The 21,287-nt window shown below is 32.3% G+C and overlaps 3 protein-coding genes across 4 annotated transcripts in view; 2 read left to right on the top strand and 1 right to left on the bottom strand.

Annotated features, from left to right (window-relative positions):
* LOC111057901 overlaps window positions 1-2,904 on the top strand; it is a 656,398-nt gene extending 653,494 nt beyond the window's left edge. The window contains 3 exon segments of the mRNA XM_039431312.1: window positions 413-556; window positions 2,669-2,848; window positions 2,851-2,904. Of these exon segments, the coding sequence (XP_039287246.1) occupies window positions 413-556; window positions 2,669-2,848; window positions 2,851-2,889 (363 nt within the window). The 3' untranslated portion in view covers window positions 2,890-2,904.
* Window positions 2,905-9,184: 6,280 nt separating this feature from the next.
* On the top strand, window positions 9,185-10,513 carry LOC111049594 (ubiquitin-conjugating enzyme E2 H-like). Its single transcript, XM_039431311.1, has one exon. It carries the CDS (start codon window positions 9,373-9,375, stop codon window positions 9,883-9,885), a length of 513 nt encoding a protein of 170 aa, XP_039287245.1. The 5' UTR covers window positions 9,185-9,372; the 3' UTR covers window positions 9,886-10,513.
* A 2,255-nt stretch (window positions 10,514-12,768) lies between these two features.
* On the bottom strand, window positions 12,769-20,505 carry LOC120351977 (odorant receptor 56a-like). Of its 2 annotated transcripts, none has more exons than XM_039431309.1 (4): window positions 20,412-20,505; window positions 19,147-19,248; window positions 16,609-16,764; window positions 12,769-12,918 (listed from the first exon to the last, which is right to left on the bottom strand). In XM_039431309.1, exons 1-4 carry the CDS (start codon window positions 20,496-20,498, stop codon window positions 12,859-12,861), a joined length of 405 nt encoding a protein of 134 aa, XP_039287243.1. In that variant the 5' UTR covers window positions 20,499-20,505; the 3' UTR covers window positions 12,769-12,858. The 2 variants fall into 2 exon arrangements, with proteins under 2 accessions (XP_039287243.1, XP_039287244.1); XM_039431310.1 differs by having other exon boundaries at window positions 16,612-16,764.
* Window positions 20,506-21,287: the final 782 nt, after the last annotated feature.

The raw sequence follows: 21,287 nt of genomic DNA, 5'->3' as shown, positions 1-21,287 counted from the left end.
TTCTATACCCACTTACAAATATTTCGGTTGGTGGCGCGTCCACACTGGCCACAGGCAAACATTGTTTGTCAAACATAATAAAATATGCGCAAACTGCTTCAACAAACATTATTATTCATTCATATTATATTTATTGTATAAAACACTATAATCATGATACATTGGAGGAAAAACATGTTTGTCGAACACTCGTATAGTGTGGACACATATGATAGGAAAGAGGAAAAAACAACAAAATTCTTATAATTTGTTCTTTTGTTTGACTGTCTTGAACTTATCATAAATGAGCTATCAAAGTTGAAAAAGTACCGTCTACATACGTTGAGTTCAACGCCAAACAGTTTAAATTATTAATTAATGTACATTAATTAATTAATTACATTTTTGAAATGATTAACGTCTGTGTTAACAGGTAAATGTCAAAGAGCAAGGCCGATTGCTGCGTCAAAACGAATTCCTGGTCTGGCAGGGCAAAGGCAAGAAATGTCTGCGCCATGTCTTTCTTTTCGAAGAGCTCATTCTGTTCAGCAAGGCGAGGAGGTTCCCTGATAGAAAGGTGAGGAATAAATTTAACTAGATAAAGACACTTGAAATATTTTTCTTGTGCTATACAGTAGTCTGAAGATTCTGTATTATAAATATTATATTACACTGTATTTATTTCAATTGGGTACCTATCAGTCTAAATTCTCCAGTAAGCAATCTGAGTGATGGTAATCAAATGATGAAGTTATTTTTACTAAGGTTTACTTTAAGCCATGTATTGTATTTATTGTCAATTGATTCATAAATATTCAATTATTAGTATAAATATCCCATCCCTCAATATTGTAAAAAAGTGTCAAGTTTAAGAATGTGAAAATGATTCGGTTTATTCGGTTTATCGATTCCTTGTTTTTTTATCTCCTTGATGACACATTGATCAATCATAATATATTTATATTTTATTATAATTCATTGTTTTCCAGTTTATCAAGAACTACCGAACGGTAGTTTGATATCTTTTGAGACTAGACTTGAAAATTGAGATTGTGAGACACGATTAAAATTGAGTGAATTGAATCTCAGCTCAGCTCTTGAGTTATAATATAGCCTAACTGGGAATATTCATTCTATTCTTTAAGACAATGTTCAAATGCTGATGAATACAACATTCAATGTTAATAAATGACCTATTTTTTGGACATTTTATTATTTATCAAAATTTGGGAACAGAATAGTTTTGGGCTATGCCTGTTGTTCTATCCCGACCATATTCATATGATTTGTAAGTGTATCAACAAATAAATAGTGATCAGAATTTATTTTGTTAATAAATGAATCATGATAGCTTGTGAGAGCATTAGTATTCATTTATTTCATTGAGAAGCTTATCATTATATATTTTATGTTGAGATTTGTGAACTTATAACATAATTTTTTTACATTCAATAATTATGAACTCAAATATCATCAAAACAGCATAAAAAATTCACACCTCTAGTGAAAAAGTTAGTTCTTTCCAGTGTTTTATTAAGTAATATATCATCAAAACAGCATAAAAATTCACACCTCAAGTGAAAAAGTTAGTTCTTTCCAGTTTTTTATTTAGTAATATATCATCAAAACAGCATAAAAAATTCACACCTCAAGTGAAAAAGTTAGTTCTTTCCAGTGTTTTATTAAGTAATATATCATCAAAACAGCATAAAAAGTTTACACCTCAAATGAAAAAGTAAGTTCTATCCAGTGGTTTATTTAGTTAGTGCCGGTTGCTCAAAAGCCCGTTTAAATTTTTAATCGTATAATTAATTCCACGAGAACCAATCAGAGAAGCCGTCTTATCAAAAAGGCCTCCTCTGATTGCTTCTCGTGAAATTAATCACGGTTAAAATTTAACCGGCTCTTGTGCAACCGGGCTATAGAGTTACTTCTTACTGGACGTTCTGATATTGTTCAGAAGTTTGTTCTTAAGGCTGTGCAAAGGCTAAAAATAAACTTCCTACTCGTGATATTTTTCAAAGTTTTTCAATTTGTATATCATCAAGCTATCAAAATGAAAGAGTTTTCTCAGGAAATTTTTTTCCGAACATTACTTTTTGAGATATGAGCGCCTAAAGTTTGAATTTTTTGGGACAGAACATTTCAAATTCGGTAAGAGATAAATCCATGAGATTTAGAGGATAGATTCTTCATGGTATTGTTGATCTAGAAAATAGAAATTTTCTGAAAATATCTATTTTTAAAATAGTTATTCAATTTACTAAAAATGACCAAAAATAACTTTTTGTTGAGTTATTTTTTGGTAAATTGAATAACTTTTTCAAAAATTGATATTTTCAGAAAATTTTTGTTTCACTAGATCAACAATACCATGAAGAATCCATCCTCTTAATCTCATGGATTTATATCTTACCGAATTTGAAATGTTCTGTCCTAAAAATTTAAACTTCAGGCGCTCATATCTCAAAAAGTAATGATCGGAAAAAAGGTTTTCCTGAGAAAACTTTTTCATTTTGATAGCTTAATGATATATAAATCGGAAAACTTTGATAAATATCACGAGTAGAAAGTTTATTTTTAGCCTTTGCACACCCTCAATTATTTAATTGCGTAACGGAACAACAGGATCTAGCCCAAAATTTATATTTATGAATTAAATTAATCAATTGAATTGTGTATTTTGTAGAACCTGGACATCTACATCTACAAGAACAGCATCAAGACAAGCGACATCGGAATGACTGCCAGGGTGGGGGATAGCTCCACTAAGTTTGAGATCTGGTTCCGTAAGAGGAAGCCTAACGACACGTTCACCCTCCAGTCCATGTCTGAGGACGTCAAGCAGGCCTGGACCGAAGAGCTGTCCCCAATATCCTATGGAAGCAAGCATTGAAGAATAGAGGTTAGTTGAACACTTTACCAGAGTTATATTAATTTGATGAAGTAATAACAATCCAAAACAATTTTCTCTCAAATGATAGTGTAATCTCCATGAAAAAATTGGCAGGAATACATGGATTTATTTACTAAATTCATGGACACTTCAAGATATAATTAGATGAAAAAGACTAAGAAATTGTCAAAGAACCACAGATTTATTGATACTTAGAAAGACCGGTTTCGGTTGTTACACCATTGTCAATCTCTGATAAACTAAAACTGAAAACAAGAGCAGCAGAATTTATACTAGTAGGCGAGTACTGCTATTGGTCAAGGGCATGAACGCCTGCCATTGGCCCAGCTAGACAGCCTCCTCCCACTTAACGGTGTCACAAAATGACGGCTTTAAAAATTTACTTTCAATACAAAATAAGAAGCAAGAAAACAAGTAGAAGATAATTAAACAAATCTGTAAAGAGAAAAATAATTTTATTTATTTTAAAATTTACATATTTGAGGGCACCAGGAACTGAATCCCATTATTGCCCTCATAACACACATTGAACATTCAATTTGAAAAACAATACATTAAAATGAAAATAAAATAACTTAACTAATATACTATTGAGTTTTAGAAAAAAAACTAAAAACAAGATACAAAAAAAAATAGTAGAAACCTTGCAAATATGAAACTTATAGTATAGCAGATAAAAGAAGAAGAAATACGTATGTAACTAATACTGAAGACTAATGTATGCTAAAAAAAATATGAGTATAAGTTACGTTGATAAATTTGAATTTTAATGTTAAACCTTTGAAAAAGAGTCATGAGACTTGAAAATTTAGAATTATTATGAAATTCAGTGATACTTTCCAGTCATTACTATAGAGAATACGCTATACTAGCATAAGCAAATAAGGTTCTATATTTATCTTATAACAGTATCTAATCGTTTAATGGCATTTCATTTCATCTTTATTCTTTATTATTCATTCATTTATACAAAAAGTACATTATCAAAATGATAGGGGTAATATGATATTTATTTTCATATTTTTTGTTCAACGATAAGAATTTCATGATAATTCTATAATAGAAAATTTGAATGTCCTGAATTATGGAAAAAACATTCTCAAACCATGAATATCTTGTGGTATAGGTAAAATCACTTCACTTGGTATAGGTAATATACATCACACATCGATGTCTATAGCCAATCCTGAAAAAAGGTTTTAATTAAATAGTACAGGCTCAGCCTATTTTTTCCTCCAATGTCATAATTGTATTATGATTATAGTGTTTTATACAATAAATGAATAAATGAGAAATAAAATATAAATGAAATAAATTAAGTGTAATTGTACATCAATATAATGGATAGTAGCCTACGTAATAAAATATCAATGTCAGTGAATTATAAATATGAGAGAATAATAAGGAACAAACCTCAATTCAGTAGAATTCAACTTTCTCTTTAATGATACAGTAGACTACAAGGATAAGTCAAATATTTGAAACTCTTGAAACTTATGTTGTTTTCCACAACTCAACACTTTATAACAATTTTGTTGTAAAAAAGTACAGGCACTGTGTTTACACTTGAATATTTGAACCTCCATCCTCCTCAGAAGCTGATGAAGTTCCTCCTTAGGAAGTTATTTTAATTTCTCATAAAAATTTAAGTTGATGTGTTTTTTTTCAATATTTACGTGGAAAGTCTACTGTCTAGACTACAACAAAGCCAAAATGTAAACATTGTGTTACATTGATTACTCTCATGATTGATTTTACTTTAAAACTGGCCAATGAAAAATACTAAATTTAGTTTTTTTTATTTCTAGCTGCGCCAAGGTTCAGAAACTCCATAGCGATCATGCCATCAGGCGAGCAGGTACGGAAGAGACCTCACTCCATCATCTCAGTGACTAGCAGCTCCAGCAGCAGTGGGGCCAGCAGTCACGGAAGCAGTCACGGCAGCAGTCACGGCAGCAGTGGCAGTGACAGTAATCGAGTCACCAGTCAGTGCTCGTCGGCCGAGTCAGGCATAGTCAGTGACTGGACTGTGACGTCACCAACTTCATCGCTATCGTCTGACCCCTCATGGAACAGTGACCATCAGTAGAGTCGGGACTCTGAGTTCGATAAAGTGACTAATCTAATAGACTAGTAGCCAACAGTAGAGTCGTGATTCTGAGTTGAATGAGTCCGATAAAGTAACTCATCTGTCTGTAAAATCATCGCAATGAGCCCGATAAAGTGACTCATCCAATAAATAAGGAGCCATAGAAATGAGCCCACCAGAAATGACTCATTTAGTCAGTCGTCTGTCGAGTCTTGTCATAGGTAGAATCATTCAAATGAGCCCAAGAATCATGTAAATGGGTTTGATAGGGATGAATCATCCAATAACATTCATCTGTCGAGTCTTGTCATACAAATGAGTCCGATAAAAACGATTAATTTGTTAATTTCTTATTAGTAGTCTAAGCTATCGATTGATAGTCGATCCATGTGCACAATGATTAACGTTCAAACTGAGCAGCTCTTGGTTCAAACCCAGAATGTAATATCAAGTTTCAACACTTAAATGCAGTCCACATTATTGTGGGAAATATATAAAATATTTACTCACTGACTGGAGCATGCTTTCGAATCACATGGGATTCATTGAAAGTATACTTCAGTCAGTGAGTACATATTCCATATTTTCCACAATTAATTAATATAGTCTGCAAATCGTCATTCTAGTGTTGCAACTTAATCTAAGATATAGCAGTTCGTAATGGATGAGGAAATTCAAGAAAGTGACACATAATTGCGACTGTCTTCTTGAGCAAACCTAGATTAGAGTCAAACGTAGATTGTGCTCATGGGTCTGAGTATGGTGTCTGTGGGTTTAGAGATGGATTAACAAGTTTGTGTCGTCTGGAGTTTTAAACTTCCAACTGTATCAATATTGTAAAATACGATAGACTACTTGTTTGCGAACTCAGTTATATTGTTGTGTTGTACTTTCCTCAGACAAAATACATCATATGTATATTTTAAGTTTTTAGAGTCATCTGGGATTTTATTCTTTTTCTTAAAGTTCCTTTTGTTGCAGAAAGTTATAAAATAAGTGATGTTTGGGAAAAATCATGACATGGCTCGAGCAATCATTGCCCACTTGTTATTTGATTCAACTGTTTTGTATAGTTTAATGGACTTGGAAGCAGTTTAGTCGAGGTACTTGAAATAATGTGAATGGGTCGATACCATATTGATTGAGAAAATGTATATCATTCCACAACGTAGCCATTTTATCAATCATACTTGTCTATCTTTGAATTCCTTACAACATTTCAATGATATTAGATGTGAGTTTGGTTGCGTTCCCCCTACTAAATTTTGTGTCCTTCAAGAGTAAAGATGAGCTGGAATCGTCTATACTAAGAACATTCTATTGAATAAGATAATTGTGTGGCTTTACTATTGCACATTATTGTGAATAAAAATCTAGTACATCGCCTGTATATTCTGTAAAGATAATTTTTTATTTATAAGAAGGTAGAGACTTTCTATTTCAATGAAGGCAGAAATAGGAGTTCCAACTGTGTAAATATTGTAGAGGCTTAATAATTATACTGGAAAGTAATATGTGTCACTCGTTATGAAGTGACTTGTGGTACATACATTTTACGAATTGGTCATCCAGTTGATATAAGTGCCATTAATTTGTTTCCTCATTCTATATTTCATATACATGTTTATCTTTCTTACCCTATTTTTCCCTATTAAATCGAAATTTTATGCTGACCATTGTATCAATATGGATTGAATTCAAAGCATGGTAACATTGTTCTTTTTATGTAATTGAGATAAGTTTAGTCTCATGTTAGATTTTGTGGATCTGTCACCTTCATTCCATTTTAAGACCTGGATGATCATTTCCCAATAATGTTTTTTTCCAAATCTCTTCTTTTTTATGCACTTGTTATACGATTTTCTAGTTAGATCCATGCGGTTTTATATATTATGATTGATGTTAGACTTGTGCTTCAAATCAATATTATTTTACTTATCGATATTATTTCTATTATACTATTTTTTTGTAACTGATTTAGGTTAAGTAGATAGAAGACTAACTTAACTCTAACATATTCCTTGTATTGAGAAGTGTTTGAGAAAAGTGCGTTTGAAGTATATATCATATCAATGAGTTTGATTAATCGACGAAGTTTATAAATTTAGTTTATTAATTTATTCGACTTAATTCTAAGCTTTTAAAATCACAATTTTGTATAGAAATTGTCTCTATTTATTATTGTCTGGTCATTCTCCTTCTATTTAAACAAATTCAATTTTCTATTATCCAGTTTCTAGAAATAGCAGTAGAATGATAATTTTCGGGGTTCAAATTTATTTAAAACATGATTCAAATCATCAAGCATCTTCTCCAAAGTTGTATATATAGAATGTGTGTAGCGTACTTATACTTTGAGAGTCTCGATTGTATATTCTGCAGTGTAAAGAATAGTTTGTATTATCATATTGAGTTGATGTAAATAGTTCTGCCTCCAAAAACTGGCGGCATTTTCGGGAAGCAACAAAAATGCCATAGAGTTATTTAAATTGTAGAAGACTTTGTTGACTTCATATAGTTTTATATTTAACAAGTACCGTACGCAGTTCTATAATAATCAAAATGCTGGCACATTCCTTGTTCCATTTTATTCTTCCAGAATCATTTCATGGGACTGCGTGTTTCAAATATATTTGGAACATTCACCTGAATAATTTATATAGAAAATTTTCAACCAGAAAATCATTTTTCAAACTCAAACTTGCTTGTTATTGAATTTTTGATTGTCACCCCTAGAGCATAGAGGAATCCCTCTTATGTGCCTGAAATAACACATTCCTGAGATTTATCAAAAATGTTTTCACTGTTCAAAAACTTATCACAAAATGAAATAACGTTGACTGAATGCTATTCAGTTGACATACTTACACCGATATTTCATCAAATATCTGTGTTTACAAGTGTGTCTATAGTCATTTGTGTAAATAATGTAATTTTCATTAAAATCTAATGTAATTTTATAATCACAAATTCCATATTAATTCTAATTTGAAAGTTTGATGTGTTCTCATATTTTTGTACATTTTGAGTGAATGATATGTAGATTTAATTTTCGCCTCACTTTCGACATAGAGCTTGTGTAAATAAGTACCTAATAATTTGCATTTCATATTTTAGTTGAAATCAAATTCCTTTTCTATCCATATCGAAGAGTGGATTTGTTTTGCTCATATTTAAAATCAAACCTGTATAGCCTGCCTGATAAAAAATGATTTTTCTATTTGAAAAATTAATCTTGATAAGCAAAATTATTTATAGCAATTGATTTGCTTTGATCGTTTTAGCAGCCTCATACTGAATTAATAACTTGGAGCCATGATCCAAGATTAGGGTGAATTGTATAATGTAATGTCAGAACTTAAGAAACCTGAGGTATCATAGTATATATACCGTAGTTGTCTATTTTGAACATTCTTATTACAAGCTCACTTCCTACACAAAAAAGTTTCTTTCAACACTGTCATCATAACTTATTGGTCGCAATCTTGTACCTGTTTTACTCACAATACTATAATTATCTCATCTAATCATGGTGCTCATTGTTCAATGAACAAAACATTTGAAATTTTAACATGTTATCCATATAGTAGGCCTAGAATTAATTGAATCTTATGGCCATAGCTATAAGATAAAATACAGTATAAATGTGCCTATGCTTGAAACCATCAGAATAATATTATACTTGTATGTCATTGTAAAAATAATTGGATTGTAATAGTTTTATTTTATATTTCTTTTCGAAAATAGAATTCAATAAATATACATTTAGAACAAGCTTAAATTTTTATTGAAGTATACCAAGTTTCCTCGTTTGATTATGTAGGTATTTATTGGATTTCCAATTGGTTACACCAATCTTCATCTCAAGTACAATAATGTGAGAAAATACAAAATTAACAAGACAATAACAAATTTGAAAGTGATATTCATAAAAAATAATCCAACAATGAAAATTCAACAAAGCAGGTCTACATTTATTTTGTATCAAAAATTGGTTCTTTATTCGTTTCTAAACTGATTATTCAGCTATTTTATGTACCGTGCCTAATAAAATATAGGTGTTGCACTAATTTAATTGCTGCCGATAAAACTCAATAAAAGTTGTTTCCAGTTACAAAGTGACTAAACCATATGGAAAATTACCACACAGTGGTTTTTGTGGTTCACAAAAATTATTGTTTTTTGTGAAAAATAAACAACTTATAATTTATAAACAGTGTAGTTCTAAAGTTGAGCACATAATATAAAGAGTAGAAAGAATATAATATCTTACAATTTATAGACAAAAAATTGATTCAAACTCAAAATTTTCAGCAAGTTTTTCTTGAACAACTGGAACAAAATTTATATCTTTTAAAATAGTATTTGGATTTTAAATTTATATGTGATGGATAGGACTGCGTCTAAAAGCCGAAGAGTTGAAGTGGACATTCTGAAGTTGATGGAGAAGCATGAGGTTACGATACCTGGTAATAAAAACGAACTCATAGTTCAGTTTCACGGACCAAAGGAGACTCCTTACGAGGGCGGAACCTGGATGATACTTTTGACAATTCCAGACAACTATCCTTTCAAATCACCTTCAATCGGATTCATGAACCGAGTCTACCATCCAAACATAGATCTGCAGTCTGGGTCAGTTTGCTTGGATGTTATCAATCAGAAATGGTCTCCACTGTTCAACTTGAGCAACATTTTTGATTCGTTTCTCCCTTTGTTACTGTCCTACCCTGAGCCAGAGGATCCGTTGAATGCGAACGCTGCCGCACTTCTGATTTCCGATCGGGAGAAGTTTGATAATGTGGTGAGAAGTCATGTGGCACAGTACGCTACTGCCAGAAAATTTGAAAGAAACAAGGCAGATGCTAATGATGATTCTTTGTCTGATTTGAGTGAGTGAAAATGTTCAAAAAAGCAAACAATATCCAGCAAAAAATGAACTTTACAGTTTTAATTTTACTCACTTAGATCTATACTTGCGTGCTATTTCCTATTCAACTGATTCAACATTTGATACTGTGTTTTTGGAGAGATGTTGTGATATTCATCCATAATGAAACTCTAGAATATTGAACATAATATCATGAATTTATTGGAAAGATGACAACAAATGTGTAAAAACATGTAGTATGTTGTCTCTTTCATATTTAGGGCTACCTGTGATATAAATTGAAATAAAAATCTCAGTACCCTTTTTTGAATTATTTTATCACAACATGTTTTTTAACATCCATGCCATTTTCAAGTGATTTGAAGTTCAAATCACTGAAGATCGCTGTGATTTGAAGTTCAAATTACTTGAAAATGGCATTAATGTTGAAACATGTTGTGATAAAATAATTCAAAAAGGGTACCTACCTACTGAGATTTGTATTTCTATTTATGTAGTATGTTAGGTACTTCTCAATGAATTCGTGATATTATTAGACAATATACTTGTAGTTTAAACTTTTAGTTTTTTTAAGTTATGCGTTTCAAAAAAGTTTCTGTTTTGAGTTAAAATGTTTGATTAAACAAAGTCATTCTTACATGGATAAGAGTTTTATATACTTTTCTCGATTTGTATGCTATTTTTCTTCACTAATAACACATAATAGCTATTTATGTTGTAAGAGCGTAATGCGCGACTTTATCGCTCGCGCAAAACAGCTATCACGCGACGCGAAGCGGAGCGTGATAATTTTGCAAGAGCGATAAAGAAGCATTACGCGCGAATTACATACAAAATTTTTTCTACAACTGCCCAAACCTGTTAAATTACTTATATCGGCGGAGTTACAATAACCGACTTTTTAGGTTAAGATCTGACCTGTTGGCGAGCTGCTTACCATCAGCTGATTGGCGAGCGTAAAGAAACTCTTCTGCGCATGCGCGGATGGTTAGCGAGCGAAAAAGTTGATTCTCCTCAGTTTTACGAGGAGAATTGAGTATGTAAATTCTTTTTTACGCGCAGTTGTAAAAAAGTATATATTTTATGAACCGGTGGTCCGGTCGTTCTTTTGCGACAAAAGTTGGTAATAAGTTACAACTGCACTTATCTAATATAAAATACCAATTTAATTTATTTGTAAAATAGCATAATTATAATATTAAAATTACTCAAAGAGCATAAAGCTCATGTGGTCTCCATTTGCAATAAGAAATATTGAAATATTATATTAATATTATACGCGTTATAATAGAAGTAAATTAGTTTACGATATCTATCTCTACTATTTCTTCTCAGATATATTATACATCGAGTGTTGCCACTTATTCAGACAATACTCTCACTAAAATTGGAACGGTACGGAGAGTACCCAAAATTGAGTACCGTAGATAATATTTGAATTGATAGTGCAAGCAAGGTTTTAATGTTACTAGATGAGCGTTAAAGAGTTGAACAGGTATTATCAATTATATTACACTATATGTGGGAATTATTCTATATTATGATATATTATGGATTTGACAATATATAGCTTTCATTTCACCCTATGCCTATTATCAAACATATTGATAATTGAAACACGAATCTGGAATCATATTTGCAAAATTTCTTACCGTTCAGGAGATATGACCAAATTCCAGCCAAATGTGAGATACTTCTTGTCTCAGTGGTTCACGATGGTTAGTCCATGCTACAAATCAATTTTTTGTGGAAAATGAAAATCGCTCAGACTTTGTGATATTATGGTCTTTGATACGAGAGACACGATCTGGAATCATATTTGCAAAATTTCTCAACGTTCAGGAGATATGACCAAATTTCAGCCAAATCTAAGATACTTCTTGTCTCAGTGGTTCACGATGGTTAGTCCATGCTACAAATCAATTTTTTGTGGAAAATGAAAATCGCTCAAACTTTGTGATAGTATGGTCTTTGATACGAGATCTGGAATCATATTTGCAAAATTTCTCAACGTTCAGGAGATATGACCAAATCTGCCAAATCTGAGATACTTCTTGTCTCAGTGGTTCACGATGGTTAGTCCATGCTACAAATCAATTTTTTGTGGATAATGAAAATCGCTCAAACTTTGTGATCTCATGGTCTTGGATGCAAGAAACACGAATCTGGAATCATATTTGCAAAATTTCTCACCGTTCAGGAGATATGACCAAATTTCAGCCAAATGTGAGATACTTCTTGTCTCAGTGTGGTTCACGATGGTTCCATGCTACCAATCAATTTTTTGTGAAGAATGAAAATTGCTCAAACCTTGTGATCTTATGGTATTTGATGCGAGAAACACGAATCTGGAATCATATTTGCAAAATTCCTTACCGTTCAGGAGATATGACCAAATTTCAGCCAAATGTTGGATACTTCTTGTCTCAGTGTGGTTCACGATGGTTAGTCCATGTTACAAATCAATTATTTATGAAAAATGAAAATCGCTTAAACTCTGTGATCTTATGGCCTTTGTTCAGTAACATTTTCACCTAAAATTAAAAATAAGCTCGAAATTCGAGAAAATGTGATTATTCAATTGCAAACTGTGGGCAACTGTTGATTCTATTAAATGATTAACTATAAAGAGATAGCAGACCTCATGTGTCTCCAGCGTTCTTGTCCTGTCACCAGCTGGCTGGAATCTTTGAATAGTAGACTTGAGATGCGCGGGAACACTAGCGTCAGGTGATCAATTTTCATAACGGCAAGGAAAGTTGTGTGAGTGCGCAACACCAGATTTTTAGAATAGAAATGTAACCCAGGTGAATGGAATTTAATATGTTTAATCATAATAGTATAAGAATTATCATAACAATAAGTAGTAGCCTACTGATCAATACATAACGGATCAGTAGATAGTTGAATGATCACTGAGATTCTACCCTAGTTGAAATATGAATTTCCCAATCAATAGTATTACGTCGTAAATGCACGGTTTCACAAATCTCCAGAAAACTGTCTAAGGAAATTAAAATACGAATATACACTTCTCAGCACCTGGAACAAACAAAAATAAGTTTACTTTTAGTCCATACATCTCCAAAATCTACATAAACTGTTCAAAAAGTGCAAAACTGAAAGCCTTCAAACATGAAGAGGAGCTAAACACACTTTCATTAGAAACCAAATGCACATATCATTCAGTTCGTGTTTCACAAGAAACATTAGGCTACTTTTATCACTCTATCCTCAAGTATCAAATAATCCTATTATATCAAGCGAGCAATTTCTGTATTTATCGGGTTATTTTTGACGTGACAACGTCTTATAAATTGGTTTGCCGGGTGACACTTCAAGAAACTGCGTTACGTTCCCACGTTATGCGCTCACAATGAGAGCGAGTGAGAGCGTTCGTTTCGGTTCACGGTCGTCTGGAAAGAGCACGAATAGGAGCAGTGGCGAGCAACGCAGCAGCAACCCGAAGGCATTCATCTGGAGAGAGAGTGAAACGGAGCAGTCAACCTCCGCAGGCGCCGCAAGCAATCTCCTGCGACTGCGCCACTATTTCCCAGGCTACTATTATTTCATCCTTCTTCCTACTATATGAATGAATATTCACATTAAAATTATTTTACCTCTCAAAGTCGTTGTCACGTAAAACTTTCGCCCGTATACCGACTTTACAGGCAACCAGAGTTTTCTATATCTGGTTATTTTTATATCTGGTTAATTTTATAACTGGCTATTTTTATATCTGGTTATTTATGTTGTACGGATCTCGAAAACAGCTCTAACGATTTTCACGAAATTTGTAACATAGTGGGTTTATGATATCAAGATTCGATTGCACTAGGTCTCATCCTTTGGAAAACTCGCTGAACAACATTAAAAGGATAATCCATCCTTGGAAAACAGATGATAATTATGTTGTCTCTCGATAACAGAAGATGCATGTGCCTGTGTGGGAGAGAGACAGAATTATTTCCAGCTGTGTAATATCATAATCAATCAGCAAGAAATTTTATCTAGCCAGACAATTTAATCGATTTGATCAATAATCTGATTTGTTGACATTACATGATAATCCTCCTAAACTAGAGTATATAGGTCTAATCATTTTCAAAGTTTATCATTATTTGACAATTTCAAGTGATTAGTGAGTGTTATTTTGTTATTCAATTTGGTTTGTATATAATCAAAATTATAAATTTTTTGTTTTAAAATGTTTGAACAGAAAATTTAACCTGAATTCAAGTGTATGGAACATAGCCTAGGTACTTTCTGGACTATTTATAGTGTATAAATCAAAATTCGGGAAAGAAACAGCTTTGGGCTGTGCCTGTTAGTACTTCCCCAATAATTTTAAAGACTTGTGTTTGGTTTATCAAAAGTCAATAAATAAATAACGAGTAAAGCTCGGTGCCCCGATATTAATTCATTATTGTAGTCATTGGTTTTACAAGAAAGCAAAAAACATAGGGTACGGTAATACACCTGAACTAACAACTATTTTTTTCACTTCCCTTGGCATATTACCATAGGTAAGGAAAGTATTGCTTTCCGAAAAAACTAAGGTACCTCAATTATTTCTAAATTTCTATATGTTTCAAGGTCCGCTATGTCCAAAAAAGTGGTTTTTGGGTATTGGTCTGTATGTGTGTGTGTGTATGAGTGTTAGGTTAGGTTAGGTTAGGTTAGGTTAGGTTAGGTTAGGTTATGTCTGTGTACACGATATCTCATCTCCCGATTGACAGAATGACTTGAAATTTGGAACGTAAAGGTCCTCCTTACACTATGAGGATCCGACACAAACAATTTCGATTGAATGCAATTCAAGATAGCGACTAAAATGGCCAAAATAATGTCAAAAACAGCGGTTTTCGCGATTTTCTCGCAAACGGCTCCAACGATTTTGATCAAATTTATAACTAAAATAGTCATTGATAAGCTAGGTTTATTTAAATTGAAAATTATTTTTTGTTTAAAAGTATTTTACAGAGTAAGTTTAAATTTAAACCGTGAGGAGGTTATATAAAGGTCACTTTGTTTCTTTGATGTCTTTTACAAGAGAAATGGATGATCACTATTAACTACCACAAGTCCCATATCTGTACAAATTTCAAGAGCTCTGCCCCATCTATGCAAAGTTTGATCTTAGATTTCCAATTATCAGGTTTCAGATACAATTTAAATAAAAATTTCAAGTGGAAAAGATTGAGCCTGAAAATCTCTACAATTAATGATCAGTAACATTTTCACCTAAAATTGAAAATAAGCTCGAAATTCGAGAATAATTTGATAATTCAATTGCAAACTGTTGGCATTCAATATGAAGAGATAGCAGACTTCGTGTGTCCCCAGCGTTATTGTCCTATCACCAGCTGGCTCAGATATTTGAATAGTGGACTTGAGATGCGCGTGAACACTAGCGTCAGGTGATCAATTTTCATAACAGCAAGGAAAGTTATGTGAGTGCGCCACATCAGATTTTTAATACTTTGAATACTTTTAAACACTGAAAAATTATTTCACTTCAATATTGAGAGATTCTACAATATTTATGAGTCTAATATACAATAAGTACATTATCAAAATGATAGGGAGAGGAAAAATAAAGTAACCTTGTGCTATTTCTCTCCCAAATTCAGATAACACCTCTAGTCCGAATAAATAGGTTAAGTCTTGTATTTCTTCAATTCATAAAATGATCAGTCCTCAAGTATTTTTACAAAGTGGATTTTCAAATTCAGATGCTTCAAAACTGAACATAGAAGAAATATTTTACATTCTTATATAAATATATTATATTATATAGCCTATATATGAGTGTACAATATTATGAGTCTGTGCAAGCTGTCTTAGCATGGGGCTTCATGGCCAATATGTTATCTAAATAGGAGCACACTGTTGCCATTCTTATGCTGATTCTATCAAGAAGACTACACTGTCTTTTCGCTCTTACTCTCACACAATTAATTCACAGGCTCTCTGTGATGTAGTGAGGTCCACGTTATTTATAATGACAGTAAAGAAAGATAGAAGAACAACGTAGCCGATCCTCTGTCTTGTCAATGCCTTCTATTGAGGGTAACTGATACCGGTTTATTGATGTAATATTAACTGTTCATTCTCGTTCAATAATAAATTTTAATTTATTGGGCAAAAATTTTTATTTTTCAATAATATTAACAGTTCATTCTCGTTTAAAATAATAAATCATATTTTATTAAGCAAGAATTTATATTTTTCAATAATTTTATAATGAATTTTCATAACTAAGATAAAATATTTTGTCGATTAATTATTAATTCTACATTGTTGAAAGACAATCTGGCAACAGAGCAAAGTGAGAAAGAGATAGCGCTATACGCTTTGTTGAATGATAGACAAGGACAGCAATACCATTGCTAATCAAACACTGCCATTATAACGTGGATCTGACTATAACTGTGATTCTATGATATCTGGCAGAACTGTAGGCCTACTCGATAAGAACAATGCTGAAATTTAAGGTTTGCACAGACTCTCTGTGATATAGTGAGGTCCACGTTATAATGACAGTGAAGAAAGATAGGAGAACAACGTTGCCGATCCTCTGTCTTTTCAATGCCTTATATTGACGGCAACTCATACCGGTTTATTAATGTAATATTAACTGTTCATTCTCGTTTAAATTAATCAATGCATGAATAAGTCATGCATTCTCATGAATAAATCATATTGAATATACGGCAATCTTCTACTTACAACCGTTACATTGTTCCTATTCAATGTGAAAATTTTGTAAACGTCCATTCTGATTGGTATACTGTTGCGGGTCAACATTATTTTGAAGCAGTTTTGGAACCATAATGGTTTGTTGTACCATGAACACTCATAAAGCACCATGTGCAATTTTTCATCCTATGAAAAAACAAATATAAATGTTATTATAATCAGGTAACAAAATAATTATTGTGCAATTACACAATGACTGATAGCCTATCAATCAATCAAGCAATAATATATATTCATTCAAAACATCAACATATACATGAATGCGTCTTCCATTATTTACTATTTTCAGCAAAATGATAAAATAAATACAAGTAAAAAAACAATACATTAACAATAGGTAGTCTAAATATACATAATGAGTTGGCACTATAAAATTCTTCATAACTGTACAAATTCAATTCCACTATATACTTTTCCAGTTTGTTTTTAAACTTTCTAATATAATTTCTCATGATTAATACTAGTAGGAGGGTAAGTAATGAATTTGATGCCTATATTGCTTGAGATTTGCTTGTACTTCTTTTTACTATGTTCGTTGATAATAAAGTTGTTCCTATTTCTTGTATTATAGTCATGCACACTAGATTGCCTGGGGAATTTGTCTTCATTATTTTTTACGTGTAATATTGTTTTGTGAATATAAAGTCCATACACCGTCATTAATTCTAACTTCTTAAAAATATCCTGCACGACTCTTGTCTCTATCTATTATCTATCTATCTATAGTGTTGTCTATCTATACTCTTGTCTAACTTAAATTGAATATTTTTATTATGATAAATTTATTTCTCTATGACGTTTTAATATCCTGTTCAAGTTCAATGCACTAGTCCCACCATAAACCTCAATGCCATATGAAATATGAAAGTGGACAGTGGCATAATACACAGATCTTGAAGTTAATAAATTACAAATGGGTGCCAGTCTTCTAAGTGCAAATATTTCTTCACATAGGTACTTCTTTACATACTCTTGATACATGCTCTTCCCGAGTTTGTTATCTAGATCGAACTACATCTTATTGGTAGGTATCGTACTGAGAAACTGAACTCAGTTGAGCACGAGCTCAAAAAAGTTTAGTTGTGATATTAAATTCTCAAACCTACAAGAAATTAGCCCTTGGTACCAGTTAGTCAGGTGACTAGAACTGCTTGTAATCTATACTATAATAAGGGAAAGAACTACCTAGCTTAGGCCTATACACGTACGGGATAGGAAGATGATGTTTGATGCATCATCACGTCTGAACTACACTGGACTGATTAACATGAAATTTTATTTTTTCATCATTCACAATCAATTTAAGGACAAAGAAACAGACTACAGTCCAAAACTTCTTCACATCCCAATTTCATAGAATAAATTGTCCAAATAAAGGTTATGTGCGACTTTCCAATTCTTCACTAATTTTCACATTGAAACAAAACACAAACACTTGAAACAATTATTTTTGGTTTTGAAGCATCTAAATTTGAAAATCTACTTTGTGAAAATAATATTAAGAACTGAAAAATTTGTGCAGTGAACAACGGTACAAGACTAAACCTATTTCGGACTATATGTAACCTTATCTAAATTTGGGAGAGGAATAGCACAAGGTTACCTTATTTTCTCTCCCTATCATTTTTTATGATGGACTTATTGTATTGTGTATTAAAGAATGAATCAATCAATATATAAAAAGCGAAATGGCACTCACTCACTGACTGACTCACTCACTCACTCACTCACTCACTCACTCACTCACTCGCATAACTAAAAATCTACCGGACCAAAAACGTTCAAATTTGGTAGGTATGTTCGGTTGGCCCTTTAGAGGCGCACTAAGAAATCTTTTGGCAATATTTTAACTCTAAGGGTTGTTTTTAAGGGTTCAAAGTTCGTCTTTTAGCATGTATATTCTTCTTCTCCCAATCTCTTAATTATAATCGAAATTTCCATATCATATGTTACTATAGAACTATAATCTAGATAGAGTACCTCTTCGAAACAGTTGTTAACTGGCAACTAAATTAATAATTTTGTCAGGTTGGCATTAAGTTGAGTTGACTTTGTTAGGTTGGCACCAAGTTGAAGATTTAAATGCATTTATCGCGGAAAAATTGATTGGGCACTGCTACTTCAATCCTGGGAATATTATATTACTAGAAGTCAGGCTCGCTTCGCTCGCCATATCCGTTTAGTCTGGACCCCCGACTGGATTGTCCTAACATATGATAAAAATGCCCAAATGAAAAATGCAGGCGAGCGAAGCGAGCCTGCTGATCTCATTCTTGGACGATCCAGTCGGGGGTCCAGGGGGCGGAGCCCCCTGGCTAGACGGATATGGCGAGCGAAGCGAGCCTGACGGCTAGTAAAGAATAAATTAGAAAATTCACCATGATCATTAAGACAATTTAAAAAACTGACAAACTTCAAATTAAATAAAAATTCTATTCTTTAAAATGAACGTTCCTTTAATCAAAACTTAATCATCTTAGTTATAAATATTTCAGTCTTTTCTCTTACCTGTCTCTGTATTTCTTGTCCACTCTCAGAAAAAATAAGTAGAAGAAGTGCTACAAGGAAAGTAACTGTCCCGTATTTCAGTTTGAACATCAGATCGTCTTTCTAGGAGGACATAGCATGAATATTATAAAAATTAACTAATGAATTGAAGAATGATTTAAAATGAGCTAGGTAATGATGTCATACAGTTTCAATAAAGTTTGTCATAGAGTGTATTTGTTTGTGAGTAGAATCTATTCAATCAGGAAAAATTACGATTCACTGTGGGTAATGTTTTAATAAGCAAACAATTGTACCGGTTAAAATACGGTATTTGTCCAAGTTGAAAAACTCTCAACTTTTTTTGTATTGTTTTCATATTTTATTCACTCCTGGACTACATAAAATAAAAATTATTCTTCAGAAAAACAGAATTTTCAATGAAGAAAGATAGGAGAACAACGTTACCGATCCTCTGTCTTGTCAATGCCTCTTTGGGAGGGTGACTGATACAGTTTTATTGATGTAATATTGGCTGTTCATTCTAGTTTAAAATAATCAATTATATTTTATCAAGCAAGAAATTATATTATTCAGTGATTTCATAATCAATATTGAATATCCTGTTAATTAATTATATTTCTACATTGTAAAAAAAGATCCGGCAACAGAGCAACGCGAGAAAGAGATAGCGTTATCCGCTTTGTTGAATGACTGACAAGGATAGCAATACAATTGCTAAGTCAAACACTGCCATTATAACGTGGACCTCACTATAGTGATAATTAAATTGCGTTTCAAATGAGCAACTTCTTAGCAAAAAAACAACTGGTCTATATACGATCTCTGCCAGCCAATAAGACTGTGCAGGAGAAAACACAAATTTTTGATAGAATATTATTATAGTGACTGATTCTTGAATGAACTCAACTTATTATATTTTTTGACAATACATTTTTATTTATTTATAAATACACAATTCAGTAACTGATAAAGCAATGCAATATTGGAAAATATCACATCAGAAAGTATCAATGCTTACAAGTATAAAAAATTCAGGCCAGTATAAAAAATAATAGTCTGTGGCGTAGAAAGTGGCGGAATTGTGGAAGTTTTCAGTGTAAAGGGAAATGTTCATGAGAAACTTTCTGTGAAGAAATTGAGGAATATGAAAAAATTAAAGCTTTGTGTGGAAATGTAATGACACACTTAATTTAATGACAACGGACTTTTATCAATCAGTAAAACAATTGAATATTGCATGATAATGGACAGCAAAAACTCACCAAGAAACAAAATGTAGCGAAGCAGAGTTGAAAACAGATTACACCATTTCCATAGCATAGCTGGAATTTGAACCCCTTCTTCAGCATATATACTTTTCTGAAAAATATTTAATCAATAATATAACATGAAATTTCAATTGCAGCACTTAAAATCACTAGCCATACAGTAGATTTAATCATAAAAATATTACAAGTAATAAAATTGCTGAAACTGTTGCTGCTCTATAACTCGTATTATTGTAACTGTTGCTATTCTTGATACAATCTAGTATAATATTATCAATAATAGATCAATTTCCCACTCATTTATAGTATTATTATCCAATAAAAAAAATAGCTAATCCTTACTCATGTAATGAATATCGAACAAATTTGAATCTTTCCTCGGAATCTTCCAAACGTATTGGCAAACCGAAGAACGAGAACAAACCTCAGGTTCATGTGAAGATCATTACTGAAAGCTCTGTCAGTCCACGACACTTCCCTGATGAGCTATGAATCTCAATCATGATTAGAACTAGGATTAGATTTTTTCAGATACAATTTAAACAAAAAATTTCAAGTGGAAAAGATTGAGCATGAAAATCTCTACAAAATTAATGTTCAGTAACATTTTCACCTTAAATTAAAAATAAGCTCGAAATTCGAAAAATGTGATTATCCAATTGCAAACTTTTGGCAACTGTTGATTCTATTAAATGATTCACTATAAAGAGATAGCAGACCTCGTGTGTCTCCAGCGTTATTGCCCTGTCACCAGCTGGCTCAAATCTTTGAATAGTAGACTTGAGATGCGCGGGAACACTAGCATCAGGTGATCAATTTTCATAACGGCAAGGAAAGTTGTGTGAGTGCGCTACACCAGATTTTTGGAAT

Source organism: Nilaparvata lugens, chromosome 6 (genome assembly GCF_014356525.2).
Source record: "Nilaparvata lugens isolate BPH chromosome 6, ASM1435652v1, whole genome shotgun sequence".
NCBI lineage: Eukaryota > Metazoa > Arthropoda > Insecta > Hemiptera > Delphacidae > Nilaparvata > Nilaparvata lugens.
This window is presented reverse-complemented; position numbering and strand designations above follow the sequence as displayed.

Bases quoted from the DNA above. Each gene is read 5' to 3' on its own strand.
- LOC111049594 (XM_039431311.1), top strand. From the start codon at position 9,373: ATGGATAGGACTGCGTCTAAAAGCCGAAGAGTTGAAGTGGACATTCTG.
- LOC120351977 (XM_039431309.1), bottom strand. From the start codon at position 20,498: ATGCTGAAGAAGGGGTTCAAATTCCAGCTATGCTATGGAAATGGTGTA. The intron at 19,249-20,411 runs GTGAGTTTTTGC...ATGTCCTCCTAG, and splicing joins TCGCTACATTTTGTTTCTTG to AAAGACGATCTGATGTTCAA. The intron at 12,919-16,608 runs GTAAGTAGAAGA...TGTTTGTTCCAG, and splicing joins ATAGGAACAATGTAACGGTT to GTGCTGAGAAGTGTATATTC.